Raw genomic sequence first — 18,300 nt, 5'->3', positions numbered from 1 at the left:
AAGGCCAGGTTGGACAGAGCCTTGGGTGGGATGGTTTAGTCTGAGGTGTTGCTGCCCATGGCAGGTGGGTTGGAACTAGATGATCTTAAGGTCCTTTCCAACCCTAACTATTCTATGATTCTATTATGCTACCCTGAGATGCTAATCCCAAAATTAAGTGGCAAATTGCAGAAAATTCCCAATACTGCTAGGCATCCTTATTGCAGTAACAGAGGCAAGAAGAAATTAAGTGGGATAAGAATCATGGGAACCAGCGGTTAGTCCAGGGCCAGTCCCCCCATTCCTTTTTAAAATCATAAAATAAATTGGACTCAGGTGCAAGGGTGTTACAGGTAAAAATACATGTCTCTATTCATTCCCCTCTCTAAATACCAAGATATTGATGTGGCTTGGGTGAGAGATTGGCACACAGATGAATAACGGTATTATCAACCTAAGCAGAAGTGCTCAAAGGAAAAAAAAAAACAATCAAGCACGTTTAGCACTCACACCTGCAGTTCAGCATCCATTGGCTGAAGATACAGATTCTCATGATCAATTCAACTTGTATTGCAACAGAATGTGATTACTTGACACAAAGCTTTTATCTTGCAACAATAGAAATCACCTCAAAAAGGAGATATTTTGAAGGAAAGAAAAAGTAAAATCAAGAGGGGAGGAGAGGGGAGGGGAGGAGAAGGAAAGGGAATAGGAGTGGGAATGGGAATGGGAAAGGGAATGAGAAAGGGAAAGGAGGATTGTACCTGGGCATTTTTCAAAGTGGGGCCTGGACTCAAGGAGGGCAATAATAAAAAACTTTCTGTGGATTTTGTTTTCAAAATATGAGCAGTGTCTCCAATAAGCTTCATGTCTCTGTTGTTGCAAGATGTCTGACAACAGCATAATCAAAAGCAGAGTTTCAGTAATGTTGCAAGTTTACCTGCTTACTTTGAGCAGCTCCAAAGTAGCATAACTAGTGTTCTCAACATTCCCTCACAAAAAGTCCTTTTGTATATGGTGTAATCCCAAACACATTATGTTAAACCCATCCAGCACTCACAGTGCTGGGGGTAGTCACTGGTTTCTAATACAGTGTAATGTGTTATGTGTTTTGTTCGGTTCTTTGCAGAAGTCCAGACCTATTGAGTGAATACACTTGACACATACTTTGATTCACAACAGAAGAGTCCTCAAAACAATTCAAACTTCATATCAATGTGTGTTTGGAATTCCTATTAAGTGATCATTTAGGCTTAATCAACAGAATTAACAGATACATTTGCATGATTTACCTTCAGAGTCCTAAATTCTGCATTTTAGATTCTGAAATCTTCACTGAGGAATTATTATAACTCACTCAATGAGAATTAGCATAGTCAACTGCAGGAATGGCTCTAGAATTCTTACATAAACTATAACAAGTATTTACATGAGAATACGTTTTCCTGTGCCTTCATATTATGCTATAAACAGCCCATATCTTACTTTTCATTTTACTAGAATCAGATAATCTGGACGAGAACAAGTGTGCCACATAAGGCCAAACAAACAAAACCAGAGACGGTTAGAGGAAGATACATGAATTTGCCAATTGCGTAAGTTATAACATTTCGTGACTGATAACTGCCCTCTGGTGGTTTATTGATGGAAACATTTTATTCGTTTATAAGTAAAAAAATATATTAATTTATTTTAAAGATATTGTGGACTGTTGTAGCTAAGGAAATGATAATGGGCAATGAGTTTCAATATTAATTTGCAAAGTTTTTGTGTACTTTTGTTCCTATTGCACAACAACAGCAAGTTGTACCCAGAACAATCTTCTGCAACGAATTACTAAAGGATGACTTCCCTCAAGAATTATTTTATCTATAAGTTGGATTAGATTTATCTATTTCCTTAAACAGATAAATAAATTCTCATTCATATTTCTATCAGGATGGTTTCATTCATTTTTAAATTGCAATGATTTCTCTTTTGCAGTGCTGTAAGCCGTACTAGCAGTTTCACCTGTAGTCTTGTCTACAGATTTTCGTAGAATTACATGGTGAATCCTTGGCTAATTACAGGTAATACTACAAAAACTTCAGTGTGGCAGGGTTTCTCCCATAGCATTAATATTCTTTGCGGTGGAGGCCCTTAAAGTGTCTGAAAAATTTATCTCTGATTGAAACAGACTGAAGGCATGTCTCCACTCTTTGCTTGTAGAAAACTTTAGTCTTACATGCATATTCTCTAATTGTGCTGCATGTAATTATAGCTGGAGGATGAAGATATGAGCAAAAAGACTGAGGGAAATTTAATTCACCTGGTCTTTTGGAACTTACAGTTTGAACTATTGAAAGATAGTGAAAGAAACAATATTGAAATTAGAAACGAACACAGAACTAATAATAGCAGCCTTCCAGTATCTGAAGGGGGCCTATAGGGATGCTGGGGAGAGACTCTTCGTCAGGGACTGTAGTGACAGGACAAGGGGTAAGGGGTTAAAACTTAAACAGGGGAAGTTTAGATTGGATATAAGGAGGAAATTCTTTCCTGTTAGGGTGGTGAGGCACTGGAATTGGTAGCCCAGGGAGGCTGTGAGTGCTCCATCCCTGGCGGTGTTCAAGGCCAGGTTGGATGAAGCCTTGTGTGGGATGGTTTAGTGTGAGGTGTCCCTGCCCATGTCACGGGGGTTGGAACTAGATGATCTTGAGGTCCTTTCCAACCCTAACTATTCTATGATTCTATAACTCTTTTTTTGAAACTAGCCTTATACCAGTCCCATGAGTAAGAGAACTCCTTTGAGGTCAGACATACACAGGTGATGTCAATGCGCTTGTACCGAAATACGTACATTGCCTGAGATTTCATACACTGAGGAATGATTTTCATGATAAATGCACAACTTTAACTATATTTCAGCTGACCATTGTCTAGTTCTAGGAGCTTCAAAACTGATTCTTCTATTTCTCAGAGGTGTAAAATATTTCAGTCTAATGCTGCTGAACAATAATCATTCGGTTTCTCTCAGAGGAGAGAGAGGAATATCTTTACAGAAAAGCTGAGGAGCTCTTCCATTTGTTTCTGCTAAAAACTACAGGCAAATACTCATCCAGTTTTTCTAGACCCAGCAGAGTTAAGTTCTTGGCAGATCTGTATGATCATAATTTCAAATTCACTTCCATAGTTTGAACGTAAATATATGGGGGACCAATAATAATAGACATCAACATCATGAAATCTAATAAAAGACCAGGTAAGAAAGCACTGAAGGTCTTCGAAGTCCCACAGTTTCATTTCTCAGTCCCATAATTTTCATACTGCTTGAAATTCAGCAGGCATTTTGTTGCACATAATTATAATTCCATTCTGAAATTATGGTTTCAACATTTTCTTGAGCTTTTGCAAGGGTTTGTGGCATACTGTAGTTCATCTGTGCAGAGATACCACATCATTACACACAGCTACCCCCACCCTCAGTTTCATTGCTTCATCGCCTGCTTTTAGTTTTATCTGTCTTATAAACAAGATGATGTAGCTCACGTTACAATTCTTTTTATTCCCTTCCACCTTAATACTGAGCTGTTGCATAACTTTATCCAATCTAGCACTGAGGTAAAAAAAGGAAACCTACATTGACCTTTTAAGTCCAGATTCTGCAGTAAACAGCCATGACATCCTGTGATAAAAAAAAAAAAATCCCCTGCTCTTTATACCTTTGGAAGCTGCTTTTTCAACTTGCCATCAAGAGGAACAATTGGTTCTAAGAGACTTTGCAAAGACAGTTAAGACATTTACTGTCTTTAGAAGTAGTGCTTGATTGTGAATTACTCTGCCAACAGAGTGTTGCGATAAATATGACAAAGCACCTCAAATTTTAATTCCTCCTTTCTCTCTGGTGTCTTACCCAACTCAGATAGCCATGTCACTGTGTGGGTATGTAGTCTGCTGCAGAACAGAACCTCAACAAGGGCTGCAAACAGAACCATTAACGAAATTATAAATTGTGAGAATTTTCTTAGATGTATTCTTCTCTTCTAGATCCAGTAATTTCCTTTAATTTCTCCCAGTACGGCTCAAAATACTCTCCATAGCAGAAACCCCAGTGTTGAACATAAACAACACGTTCAGAGGTGTTTAAAGCCTTCAACTGACTTGATGTGGGTGGCCATCTGTACACACAGGATCCCACTGAGATCAGCCCAGGTGCAGTTCTCTGAAAGCAATGGTACGGTTGTGGCCTCACATGGAAAGGTGTCAGCAAATGACTTTGTCTTGTTTCTGACAAAGCACCCATTTGCACACGTTCATTATAAAACAGTATCATTAATATTACTTTCTGAATCTAGAAAGCACATGCATCTCACTTATTCTCAGCTGATGTAAATATGATCTACTCTCAGGGAAAATTGCTGTAATGTGACCTAACACAGGAATTTATCAGAGTGCTATGTATGCACAGGCCGAAACAGGAATTTCTTAAAACCTGCTTTCCCTGGAAAATAGTAATGCATCAGTAGTCACACTTTCTTCAGCAAGACACTTGTACCTACAGAAACTTTATCAAGAAAAGAATTTTAGGACCAGGTGAAAATTCTAATCCAAAGCAAGGCCAACACCAAACCAGCGTCCCTTAATATTCATGCAGGAATGAAAATCCTTCTCCCATACATGACTGAGAGCGTTGCATCAAAGGTAAGTCTTTCTACCTCTAATGTTTAAAGTTATTTCATGCCTAGTGAATACCTGATTACAAAAAAGGTAAAGCAGCTTTCATGGGAAATGATAACAACCAAAGAAAAAAGGCTGAATTTATACTTCTGAGTAAAGAGCTCAAACTCTTGCTTTATATCAGACAATATAAGGTTTTCTGCACCACAAGCACATGGCCTAACACAAGTGTAATGACTGCTATATTAAGAGCTTTTCTCAAAGGACAACACAAAACCTAACTTTTGCCCTAGTACATATCAACACCCCCGCCCTCCCCACACCCAACCCCCCATGTTACATCTCAGGAAGCTTTGTTGGGTGGGAAAACCCTTTCCTTTTTCTTGTTCTTTTTACTCAGCACCTGAATCATGGCGGCAAATTAGGCAACCGTGGCCAGTCAGTGTTTATCGGGACAAAGTAAAGAGCAGGAATTTGTGCTGTGGGGGTGGCATCCTCCTGACATGATTTTGGTGCTTGAAATGACAGTTTTAAAAAAAGGAAAAAATTTCAGTTTAACTGCCCTTCCAAAGCAGGTGGGTTTTGTCATTTCAGTTTAGTATTTCAAGAAACCCATCAGCGATGAATAGCTGTTGAGCTAAAAATTAATTTGTTCAGGATTCATTCTAGAACACCTAATCATTCCACCAGAACTGTTCTATGGAGAGTTCTGGCCACATTAATTAAACCCAAACAGAATGTCAGGTCTACGTGCCAAGTCTACAGAGGAAAGCTGAAGTTCAGAGCCACTATGAACAGCTTCGTATGGATGTGGTTCCTAAATTTTTCAGTTTTGCCCTGACCCAAACACTGTGAGGTACAGAAGGCCATGTCTGACCCTCTAGTTCTACTTAGTTGGATGTGTATTTTGCAACATGTTTAGAAAAAATCCTGTGCCACCACACTAGGCACCTCCACCCTTTGCTCATGGTCCCAACGTGACTCAACTAGGCTGGTGATAGTGCTAGTGCTGGTTAGTGACAACTGGCGATCCTTCTTCTAGCAAAAGTTCTGGTTATATCCTTACAGCCCTGTTCACAGTATACATTTTTAATGATTAAATATTACTATTCCTTGGTTATAAAAAAAGTATGAGAAAAAATGCTTTGTGTCCTTAACAGCATTGGAACTAGAGAAACAAACATATAAAAAGTAACATTATTCCTCCATTTTTTTTTAAATAAACTAAAAAATGTACTTTAAAAAAAAAATAGTTGCAATTTTGGGTGTCTCCAGCCTTTATCAGGACTTCTCAAAGTTCTAGCTAACAAATCTAGCTGGTTTTATTGAATCAAAGTATTTTCTGGTATTATTTGCTGAAAATGCTGTCTTTCCATTTTGAAACTGCTGTGGGCACTCAAGTAAAGCCAGCCATGCTTAACAGTGCTCTATCGAGAAGGGGCAGCTGTGCAGACTGTTATATATTGGCGTATTTCTCCTAAAGAGATTTTAAAGAAATTTACAACATTTGAGGATCTGTCTCTGGTCATGGATTTTTGAGAACATTTTTGTAACTGTAGAACTAGACAGAAAAAACCAGGATGTAGCAGCTGACAAGAACATGCATTTTATATTACTGATATGCTCCTAATTTTTAAATGAAACTAATAATAGAATATATAGCTGCATGCACACTCTGTAGTTTTAGTGTGGCTTTTTGTCTTTACAGAAAGTCAGATCTGAGCTTTTTCATCCAGACATAATCCTTTTGAGTAACTTCTCTATCAGGAAGATGAGTCTTATGTGCACTCAAAAATACTGAAGCACAAACTATATTGTATTTTAAATATGGGAGGCACAAGGCCAAACTTTTATCACTTAAATTACATTAAAGTGCCTTGTGTCGTGCACATGCGCAGTGTGGAATGATTCAGACCATCTATCACCAACTACATTAGGCATCTAACTGTAATGCTCTGAATCGCAACATCAGGCATCTCCCTTTTCCACTGACTACACTGAAAATTTAAGAGTCTAAGTCTGATCTGTTTAATCAAATCAAAGCCAGATGGTTACAGCAGACTAAAGTGCATGAAATGCTCCTCATTGTTAGAAATTACTTAGCTGTGTGTATCAGCTGACAAAATTAGTCACAGGACATGACTGGTTAAAATTACTTGAGCTAAAATATATACGTGAGGATTGAATATGTCTTTTCTTCTTGAGCTCAATGTAGACAGGAGTGCACTAAGGGAGAAGTTAAAACCCAAACAACCCAACTTAAAAGCAGCTTATAGCTTTGATTTTAAAATGTGATCAGAATTACTTATGCAATCAGTGTTTCTTGCACCTGCTGCTATAAGGAAAAAGAGGAAGCCTCCTTCGGCTACTGTAAAACTTGTAACAAAAATGTATCAGTTGGCATCACCCGTTCCAACTGGAGCTGCTATTTTTAACTTTATAGAATTGTTGAAAAGTGCCTAAAAGCCTTTCTGAAAAACCTTAACCCAAATTTTGAAATACAGGTTATTTAATGAGGAATTAAGGACATTCAGAACCTCACAAACCTGACCTCTCCTTCAAGGAGCTGACAGTGGTTATGTGGGCCTAACTTTAGGAAACTACATTTTTACATGAGAGTTTCAAGGGCATATTTGGAGTACCTCAGAAACAGCTTATATCACTGTTGCAATTTGTCTTACGCAGTGAAAGCAACCTGTTGAAACAGAATTCTTCGTGGGAGTGGAGTTGCAGCAACATTTTTTTTTTTTTTTTCTTCACAAGTATTTGTGTCTTTCCAGATATTTCAAGACAATCTCAAATTTTACAGAAAACTAGTGACAAGCCTTAATATTAATGCCTGTATTATGACCATTGGGAAGTTCAGAGGTTTGGTTCTTTACAAAAGGAGTGAGGCAGACACTCAGGTGCTACTAACTGTGGTACTGCTGCAATCACTGAAATCCAACAGAAAACACTAAGTCTAGAAGATGCTTTTTGAGTCTGGATTCAGATCTGGGTATAAAATCAATGCAGTATGATTCTGTAATTTTGCTTAGTGTTCAACCTTCTAAATAAACCTTAAAATACAGTAACTTATAGAGTCACACTGTGATTAGTCATTGTGAAAGCCAAAAATGAAATAAAAAAAGTGTGGTCACTACAGGTTCTAGTATTTCATTTTGGTGACCCTCAAACTGTGCTCAGGAAGTTACCATCGATAACAGGGCACACAACATGAACATCTTGTTTATAGGAAGTCAGGACTTAAATGTCTGTTAAGAAAAATACTTACACTACCTGACACAAATTATAGCTACCACTAGGTAGTTTTGAAAATAAATAAACCCAATACAGAAAGCATTCATCCTACACTTTATCATAGAGGGAGGGAGAATATAATTTTAATTTTCGTCCTGAATGGAACAGACACAAACATAGGTTAAAGCTTTAAAGTGTTGTCTGATGCATAAGTTTCATTATTTCTGAACAGAAGAAGAGATTCCAGCTGAAATGAACTGGGTAGTAAATGCATAAATATTGCAATACCCAGGAAAGCAAGAACAGAGAGGACTCACTGTCTTTTAGGTTGCTCTTCCGAAACCTTTCCAGGTCCACGCTGGGGGGTCTGCTGGGCTTCTGCGGGGGCTGGCCCAGCTTGAACAGTGGGGGCAAGGGTTTCTGCTTGGGTTTTCCTGAGCTCCTGTCCCCATCCTCTTTCTCTTGTGATCCCCCTGATAGCTTTCCTTCAGCAAATACTGTGTTTGTCCTATGGAACTTAGAAGAGGAACCTGACTCTTCCTGGGTGATTTTGTTGAGAAAGATGTTCTTGGCAGCACTCATTCCCTTTTCTTCAGTCTTTTCCTCCATATTTTTGGGGGTTCCTTCAGATGAACCAGAACAGTGATCAGTAGGCTTCAGAGCTATGTTAGAAAAATGACTGCCTGCAGCTTCTGCGGAACAGTTACTATTTTCATCCATTTCCTTTGTTGCTTTAAATGAGTGTATATTTTGTCTAGGGCCTGATAGTCCTTTTTTCAGAAAAACATTTTTATTAGGAGTGTCTTCATTGTGGGAGACATCATGGTTTAGAGAAGGTTTCTGTGCAAGAGGTGGTTTAGAGAAAGAAGACTTGGGCTCGTTTTCTTGTGTTGCAGACAAGAACTTTTCCTTAACTCCAGTTACTTTTGAAAATGCTGGTTTTGCCTCGCTCTCCTGTGGCGCAAAATTTGGATTTGGTTTTGTTCCCACAGCACTTTTTTCTTTCTCATAAGGAGCAGAGTTAAGGAACCTGTTCTGTGCAAGTTTTGGATACAGAGGCACTGGCTCTTCCTTTGCCAAGTCACTGGCTTTGGTGGAGAGTTTAGTGCATCCAGCTTTTTCATAATTTTCTCTGTTAGCTGCCTGAAGCTGAACTCCAAACCTTTGTGCCACAGATTTCAAATATGGGGGCTTTGGATCCTTCTCTGTTTTATCATCACTTGAAGGCTTGACTGCCAGAGGAGGCTTAGGATGAACAGGTTTGTGAAAAGTGCTGGGTCCTGAAGAAGAAGTTGCATTTCCTTGGCTTGCAAATTTCTCAAATGCTGCTTTCCTTGTCTGTAATCCTGTATGGATAGGTTGTCCAGAGACTTTGAAGGGATGGCTGTTACCAGAAGCATCCTCTGTGGGGTTGTTGCCTGGGTTAAATTTTGCCATGAGTGACTTCACATCTACCCTGACATCCTGTAAGCATAAAGAAGACAAAAAGAAAGAGCAGCAATGAGAAAGTCGTTGTTGCAATGTTCACACATACTGTACATTAAAGAGTTTCCTGATCTGAGGCTTGTAGTACTGCTGATTGGCTGTGGAGATATTGTATCACATCTTCCTGTAGGGTTAGAGAAGCTTTGTATTCTATTATATCCTTGCTGTGGCTATATGATCTTTAAAAATTTTCAGTGCAGGTACTGCCCTTAGAGCATGGTCATGCAGCTCTTTTGGGCATACCAAAAATTCTCTTTATTTCTAGAATTAGGAACTGAACACTTAATAAAACCAAGAAAATACATACTGCTTTAAAATTAGTATATCCTTAAAAAATATGAGTGTCCTATAAGAAGCATAGACTGTACTAGAACTTGGATTACCAGACTAATGTTATTCCTGTAAAATCCTTAGAGAACTACAAGTTCCCTTGCAAAAACAGAAATTCTTCTGTTTTGGGGTGTATGTGTCAGTTTTTCTTTCCCTTCTCAGCAATTTTTTTTCCCTCCTGCTCCCACTTTCCTCTCTGCGTTCTTGTTTGTCTCCTCCATTTTGTATCTGGAAAAAAAAAAAAGTGCATGTGTGGATGGAGAGTTAAAATATGTGGAGTAAAATAGGAAGACACAACAGTCAAAACACGTAGAAACTCTCAAAGATAAGTACGTAACGTCTTGCAGGAAAAAAAAATAATAAAAAATAACAATTCCAAGTGGAAAATATAGCTTCATTTGAAACTGTTTAAATTTGTCAGCCCTGTTCAACAATTTTCAGGACCAGTCTTTAGTGTGAACTGAGAGCAAAAGCTCAATATGCTTGAACTCAGCACAACTAAAACACAGTGCAGTGAAGGATAGGGGCAATAGGGAGGCAGCTGGACTCCTGAGCTGGGGCCAACTTTGGATTCCAGGAGCCCTCTGTAGCAAGGACTCCTTTCCCAGCCAATAGTGGAAGCAGTGGTGCAGCTACAGCAGATAATGGTGGTGTGTGGAAGTTAAAATGTAAGACTAATGATACAAAGCTGGAATGTTACAACTAGAAGGGCTCTGAACCATTTGTTTGAAATTAAAGGAGTATCACTACAAAGCACAATAAATGGGTGTCTGAAAAATATTTTAGAAAGAGGTTGAAGAATGATATACTGTCTTTATTCAGTACAGTTCAGTAGGTATTCAGGTTTTTTTTACTTAACTAACAAGATCTTCTAAATTGGGGTGTTGCTCCTTTTGCCTTCTGTTTGATTTTATCACATTACATGAATTGCCAGTTATGTCGGAATAGTTTTACCTCTGACTTCTGCAGCTTAATGTTATCTTTCCCAGTCTTTCGGTATCACCAAGAAATTAATTCTTTACAAACACTGTGTATTATACGATAAAGTTACTTACGATAAAGACAGCCAAACTAAGACATATGTGAAACTTACCCCCAGAGCACCATATTGTCATTTCTTTTGCACATACAGAGAAGAGAGGAAGTACGCATTCACTATAGAGATTATCAGATGTAAGCTATCTGCTGCTATTTGATGCATATGCACTCACACACACACAATTACACTGCAGAAATGTACATATGTATCACTAATCATTCAAGATTTCTCCCACACTGCCTCACAAAGAATTGATTTCACCCTCTCAGGCAGAAAGTTAAGCTAATTGCAGTGCCAGAGAGAATAACACAGTTTTTTGTCTCTGATCTGTTCTGAGTTTGTACTGCATGATTCTGACTTTGACTTTGTAACACATGCTTTTTTTTTTTTTCAACTGCTGTAACAAAATCTAAACCATCAGAGATCCTATAACTTTACCTTAGTGTCTGAAGTCTTCAGAAGTTATAAATTACAATCTGATCAGCTCCTTAGCCAACTCAGAAGCTCATTTCTTTTGAAAGTTCTAGCAATACATTGATTCTTCCACTACCTCTTCCATTTGAAATTTAAGAAAATGTTCTGTGTCAAATTATAGCAATGTGATCATCCTGGAAAAGAGACATTCATCATGCAGACTTTTGGAAGCTGGAAACATGGCTTTGAAGAAACCTGTTGTTATGAATTTGGTTTTGCAAAAGTTTGCTACATCTTTGTAATAGCAAAATCAGTTATATTCATACATGCTTTAGAGTGCACGGAACCACTCATGACTGCCATGTTATGACTATCAATGGATTTCTTTTAATAAATTTCTTACCAGTATTGTGAACAAACTTTGCCCAAGTCATGCAGATTTACAAGCACTTCAAGAGTAAAAAGCTCCCGGGCATGAGGAAGGGTTTACAATCAGCAGTGTAACCTCTGTCTTTCACCTACTTGCAAGTAGTAAACAGTAAAGGTAACACTAAGAATCAGAAACTGAAGTCTATCCACTTCTCTCTAATGTATGTAACCAGTTCCTGCTCTCATAAGGTAAGTTATACTAGAAGCCATATTGTGGATTGTAATGTAAAACCTGACTGGCCAGGGAGATAGAAAAGGAACTGGGATAATGAGAAAATCTTTTATTTGTGGCTATGCTCACAGAGTAATCTCCACAGTTTCTGTTTCCCTTCCCAGAAGTGACAGCAGTTACTTATTCCATTAGCACACACAATATACTGTAAATCATGAAATGGGAACTTTAAAAGATTCTGAAGAGAGATTAAGTTCACCATACCCTTCTCCTCTAAAGTGCAAAGTGCCTGTGGGACAGAGGAGTCTTGTGCAAGAAGTACTTGGGTTATTTTCTGAACTTTCTCTTTGTACTATATTGGGAAATTCAGTGCAAAATATTTTGGATTTTCAGCTTCTGATCTGAACTGGAAGCAGCACATAAGGTGCACAGTAACATTTGCTTTGATATGAGATGCTTGCATTAGTCAAATGTGTTTGCTCAAATCTGGAACAATACTAGGGTTTTAGTTTCCATTCCATGGATTCATCAAGGAGATTTGTATATGCAGTACTTTCCCAGCCTCCCACTGCCTTCAACAAAGACTCACACAGATATCAAGATACACTTGTACAGACTTCTACCACAGCTGGATCTTAATTACACCTCTGTGTTAACAAGGGCAATTATCCATTCTTTACAATGTAACTGCATATTCCTATACAGTGTAGTAAGAACACAGAAATACAAATGTTTCAACTGTATTCCTCTTGAATTCACTGTGAATATTCCAGTCTCAACTAGCAGCTTTATAAAAGAAAAAAAAAAAAAAAAAAGAAAAGGTTTCTTTGTTTTGGCATAAATATGGTCTCTCATTATTTACTTTTCAGTCTCGGTGAAGCCAAGCACTTCAACTTCCCCTTGTGCTTGCTCTTTCTTCAAACAGCAACACTGGATCAATAAAAGGGTGTGCATATGATCCTCAATTAAGCGAGTGAAATATATATAATTGTTGACTATACAAGGCATTGTGCAATGCTGTCTAAGTGATTCCCTGATGAGAGGCTCACACCCTCTATGTTATCCTGAGAGCATAATTTCAAACATCCTTCTTTAACACCAGCAAGGCAAAACCAGCACACTCATGAGTACACATAGCTGTCAAAATTAGACAAGACAGTGTTCCAGCCTAATCACACTGTGTTCTGTATCTTTTCCATTGCGCATTACTCTACACTTCCATTGTCCCTCTCTTGTCACTTTTTCTCAATTTTTACCTAGTCATAAGGTCAACTACCTCATATTTCAGGAACATGAGAGGAAAATATAGTTCATACACTCAAGGACAGACTGAGACCAGGACTAGTGAAAGCGTAGAGCTTGACCAGAGCAGTCGGATTGCATCCCAGTTTGGACTCAAACTATTGTCACAGCTTATGCACAAGGCCAAAGCACCTATTCATTCATGGTCATCTATACATTCTATGTTCTGCTAAATTCAGCACAGAGTTCAACTCCTATTTTCTGACTTTTCTTTGGTGCCTGTCTGTATCAAAATAAAAAAAAAAAAAACAACCCAGCAACTATTGGCAGCTCAGTCTTCAATAGCTGAAACCTGGCAGCTTCTCCACCAAGAACACCTATCCAATAAGAACAGGCTAGCTAATATCCCTTTCTGAAAAGGGATTACCATTTTTCTTTTAACATGGCTTTATATAGTCACAGACTGTCATGGTACTTAATAATTTGGGTTCTAAAAATTATTTTTCTCATATGCTAATCAACAGCTTTCAGAATAATGTAAATTTTCTAGAGTAACAGCCCAGAAATGAAGCAGACAGATCCCTCTTCATTCTGAATATAGTGTATACAGTGACTGCCTTATGAACATCTTTGATTTGACTCTGGTTATTCCACTAAAGGTAATGTAACATCTTCAAATCTCCAGGAAGAAAAATGTAAGTTCCTGCCACTGAAAAGTTCCTACCCTTATTTCTATAATTTCAAGGTCCCTTGTGATTGTAAAGGAAATTTTGTGCAGTTTTATGACATTGACTACCATTCTGACTTACCGATGGAAACAAAAACATTATTCATGACCCACTACAAACAAATTATATTCAGATATCTCAACCCAGGGCATGGTATATTAAAAAATACTCCACCCACAACCAACCAGCCACAAATAATGAAAAAGGAATTACTAGAAAATAGTTGCATTTAGGTGATGTCATTTCTGTTATTATACAAAATGCAAAGAGCACTTTAAGTAGGACTGCTCTTAGTAAAATTTCAGGGAACCAGTGAAAGAGAGAAATCCATTTTGTTAACCTGGCATCTTTTCAGCTCAAAATTAATTATAATTTTAAGTAAAATCTACAATTAAAATTTCCAGTTATATGAGGTTAGATGTAATACCTCATATCAACTCTATTTCTCCTGGAACTTTGTTCATTTATTTCTAAGACAAACATGTACGATTTACCTTGATTCCCCAAAGCTCTCCAATACTTTGATACAGGCAGAAAAACTGGTTCCTGCAATGATACAATCCACGGGTATCTCACTTCAGCAGCCTGGTCTGTTTGCTAAGAGGAGTTCTGCTTCCCAGCAAGGGTTTGCATAACAATGTTGCTTGTGGGTTTCATTATGATCAGTGGAGAAAACTGCTCTCCTCAGGATATTAAGCAAGAAGTGGTGGGGGAAAGGGAACTAAAATGTGTTCAGACTGTTAGGCTTCTGCTGTCAGCAGTATTCATCATGTGATGCATTTACCGCATATTGCAAAGTCCTGCAAAGCCGTATTTGTGTATACAAGGTCAAGTCATTACAAAGTAATGGCTAATGAAATTTGTGTGATAATTACAGGTACAAAGACAAGAGAGGACAGACCTGGAAGTCTAGTTCCCTGCTACCATTGAGAACCACTGTGTACACTCCCACTCCTCAGGTGTCTGCTAATGTGTTTGCTTGCTCCCTCCTTTGCCAGAAGGATCTTAAGAGTTTGTGCTGATAAGTCTTTTAAAGATTTAGCTATGTGGAGATTTTTTTTTTTTTTTTTTTAAACTATGATCGTAAATTTCTTCTGCCCTTCTGCCTGTGAGTTCATTACACATTCAAAGACTCTGAAGGATAATAAAGGATTGGAAAACCAATACTGAGAAAATAAGCTTCACTTGAAATTATAAACCTGTGTTTGTGCTGAGTTAAACTCAAACCACAAAGACAGAACCCTCTATTAAACAGACCTAAGTGAAGGTGCTGAGCTCTTCAGAGGGATGGGACTGCAGAATAAAAATTGTCTGAGCTTCATAAAAGGTTGCTTGACTCTTCCTCATTGTTTATCATGTCCGCTTCTGCACAAAATTTTAACTAATTTTTGAAATATTTTGGGTTGTCAAAATAATGCTTTGGAAACTCTTGATATTTCCAGCTTAATTTTACCAAAAAGATCTATCTTAGCTAGTTCAGAAGCTTATTAGAGTGCTGGATGGAGTTTATTTGAGTTAGAAACACTGCCATGTGCTTTTTATTAGCCACTAATGAATGATAACTATTTTTTTGTTGTTGTTGCATAACACAATGGGGTTTTTCTTAGTGGGGGAAATGCAGTTCTTTATGCTATCCATTCTGCTAAATGCTGGATTTTGCTTATAAAATCATGTTTATTTGTGAAAATAAACAATCGACACTGGTGATGAGGCATTTATTATTAAGGAATATTAGACGTCGTGACTGTTGCTATTCCATCCGGCAGTCCTCATGACCATTAATGTGCTAACTGTAGCAATATAGTAATTTTGCATGGGCAAACACTGCTGCAAAAGCATGCACATAGTATCAGCACTAGACAAATCTTGCAATGATCAAAGGATAAGCTCATCTTTGCAACTCTGAATGCTAGGCAGTGTCATCTTCTCTTTTGTCCAATACTCAGGAATAAATATATTCGTATCTGATAGAACATTTCTGAGAATATAAATGACAACAAACACAATTAAAATAACTTTTCATGCTGTGAAATTTCTGTAAAAGTTGCCCATCTGAAATGTCTATCATATGCTTCATTTTACACTTGCTGGTGGAAAACCTTCCTGGACTCTCTCTGTTTTTTCCACTTATTTCTGTGAAGGATGTCTGTGATCAATTTGGGGAAACTAGCTACTTTTAGGTGAATAAAAACTTTGAAGGAATTAATATTTTAAGGAACAGGACCCACAAGCCTGAAAGCAGTTTATACATATTTTGCCTTTTTCTTTTTCACAAAAAACAACAGCAGTACCAGCAACAAAATCACAAGATTATATTCAAGCAATACAAGAATATCAGCAATGGTAATACCTTCTCATGTATAAATATGCCATTCTATTCTCTGTGTAGACCAAAACCAGCATCTAAATCCCAGAGTAGCGATGGTGTGTTACTGTTCCCATGTGCAACTTTTACGACTGCAGCTCTAAGTATTTTTTTATCAGAGCATTTATTCAACTTTTTGTTTTTCTTTATCTTTGTGAAAAATGGCTGCTTAGGAATTAAATTTGACAAAAATAGAGGAAAGAAAAAAATGTGGGTAACAGCTTCACTGAGTTTCTCTGCTGTAAGTGCTAGCCCATCTTTTTAAGGCATTTGTCATGTATTGATTTTATCCTGTGCTCTGAAGTAGTCTGAACGGTTGGGCACTCCCATCTGAACACCTCTGACTTTCCAATTCAATGCTTACAAGGAATATCATAGTCAGGTTCTTGTTACCTCTACAGTCCTGTCAGTACCATGGTTGGAGGTGAAGTGAAATGATATAAACCAAAAATACTTTATTTTAATTTCCATGCTGTTTTTAAGTTTCATTTCACTGGTCTTAGTCTATTAAATGATCCCAAAACAGGTGAAACATCATAATAGAATTTTATGGTGAGTGAGGGTAGAGAAGAACAAGACAAAAATTATCAGCTGGGGCAGGTAATCCTTAAACCATGTGTATACGGGGGAAAAAAGTACATGGGAGAACATTTTTTGATAGATGCGTTAATATTGTTTAAGCAAGTTTGACTGTCTCCTTCCTAAGTCAGAATAGCGTTGCTCTGTATATCTGTAATATGCAATGCATACAAATGTGAAGAGTACTCAGCAAGAGAAAGTCAATATTAGCACAGTTTTCTACATAAACTTCCTGCTGCCTACTCACTCTTACGTGGCTTTTGCTTCCTAGTGGCATGCTAGGAGCAGCAGCAGAAATGACATACTTTGCCACTGATCATTTCTTTGTACATACCTGTCCCAAGTTACAGTCTACCCGTTTTCACGCTGCTCCATGATTACATCTATGTGAACCTCGTTAGAGGGCAAGGCAGAGAGCCAGCAGCCCCGGTTAGCAATGCTGTGCCACTCCACAGAGTTAAGGTCTGGGGAAAAGTGCCACTGTGCTGCAGAGGTGATCCTGTGATAGCATCACTTTGGAAAGTACCTGATTTTCAATAAAACCTTTATACTGGTGAACTGGCAGGAGCTTCTGACTCCCATTGCTATAGCATGCTATGACAATAAATGTTTCTTCACGGTTCTTCAGTCTATGCTATCTTTATGTCTGCAGACAGGACAAGACTTCCTGAAAAATGCTCTACTGCATTTCCATTGGGTTGACATGTGAAGGTGGTTTTACTATTTATGACACAAGTTTGACGTGTTCATGAGTGAATTAGCAGCATTCTTTCATGTACACATGCACTGTCATGCTTACGGGAAAAAATGGGCTTTCCAGATACTGTTTGTGCGTAGCTACCGTGCAGAACTCCCTGAAAGTTCTTCAAGTCAATGCTCTGGCTCTTTAAAATCATCATAATCCAATCTCTATACTCTTATAAACATTAGCTGTTGTTGTTACAGTTATAGTTTGACAAGGAGAGCAGAAATCTCTTTCCAGTATTTATATTTTTCTGTCCTAGAAAAAGTAGATCTGTCAAATTCAAGAAAGAAGTCAGCTGATGCTGGCAGAGTCTCTTTACCCCAGCTATGTTTTGTGAAGGATATATTTCTGCCATGAAGGAAAGCCCAGCGTACTCCAGAGAGTCACGGTCAGGTGCATGCTAAGCTCCTGGTTTTCTGCTTGGGTGTATCCACTGTAATAAATCACTCTTTCCAGACCACAGTCCTTCCCATTGACATCTAAAGGTGATGCAAAGCACCTGCCATACAAAATAACCTTGCACGCAAAAAGTCTTTCTTTTTTGTGACTTGACCTTAGAAGTGCTCTGTCAGCTCAAATCTCAAGAAATTCTTTGAATACAAAACTTGCATTCAGGTATTAACCATCATGTTTCACTGAATTACTCATCTTCACTGCCCTGCACTCCCTGCTCTGTGTTCTGCCCCTAGGCTGCCCTCAGTGTCCCCTGCCATGTCACAGCCTCTTCCCTACCCTTTTTGCTGTGAAGCTCACTCACAGAGGGCTCAGATTAAATGGCTTTTGAACTCTGCTCTTTTTGTTCTGCAAGCTCTGTGGTTTCTGCCAATGTCGGTGCTCCTGCATTCTGCCTGCCTGAGTTCAGGGGAACTGAAAGCAGTGCTGCAACAGAAAATGCTC

At 38.2% G+C, this 18,300-nt stretch overlaps 1 protein-coding gene across 6 annotated transcripts in view; it reads right to left on the bottom strand.

Annotated features, from left to right (window-relative positions):
- FYB1 (FYN binding protein 1) overlaps positions 1 to 14,393 on the bottom strand; it is a 50,553-nt gene extending 36,160 nt beyond the window's left edge. For 2 of the 6 annotated variants that reach the window (XM_065661238.1, XM_065661242.1), the window contains exons 1-3: positions 14,209 to 14,393; positions 8,193 to 9,339; positions 3,872 to 3,937 (exon numbers count right to left, since the gene is read on the bottom strand). In XM_065661238.1, the coding sequence (XP_065517310.1) occupies positions 3,872 to 3,937; positions 8,193 to 9,312 (1,186 nt within the window). In that variant the 5' untranslated portion in view covers positions 9,313 to 9,339; positions 14,209 to 14,393. Of the gene's footprint in view, positions 1 to 3,871; positions 3,938 to 8,192; positions 9,340 to 9,743; positions 9,868 to 11,167; positions 11,304 to 14,208 lie in introns of those variants that run through there. The other 4 variants (XM_065661241.1, XM_065661243.1, XM_065661239.1 and 1 more) reach the window with 3 other exon arrangements.
- Positions 14,394 to 18,300: the final 3,907 nt, after the last annotated feature.

The sequence above is a fragment of the Lathamus discolor genome, chromosome Z, assembly GCF_037157495.1.
Source record: "Lathamus discolor isolate bLatDis1 chromosome Z, bLatDis1.hap1, whole genome shotgun sequence".
NCBI lineage: Eukaryota > Metazoa > Chordata > Aves > Psittaciformes > Psittacidae > Lathamus > Lathamus discolor.
The sequence above is the reverse complement of the archived record's forward strand: the minus strand, read 5'-3'. Positions and strand labels throughout refer to the sequence as shown.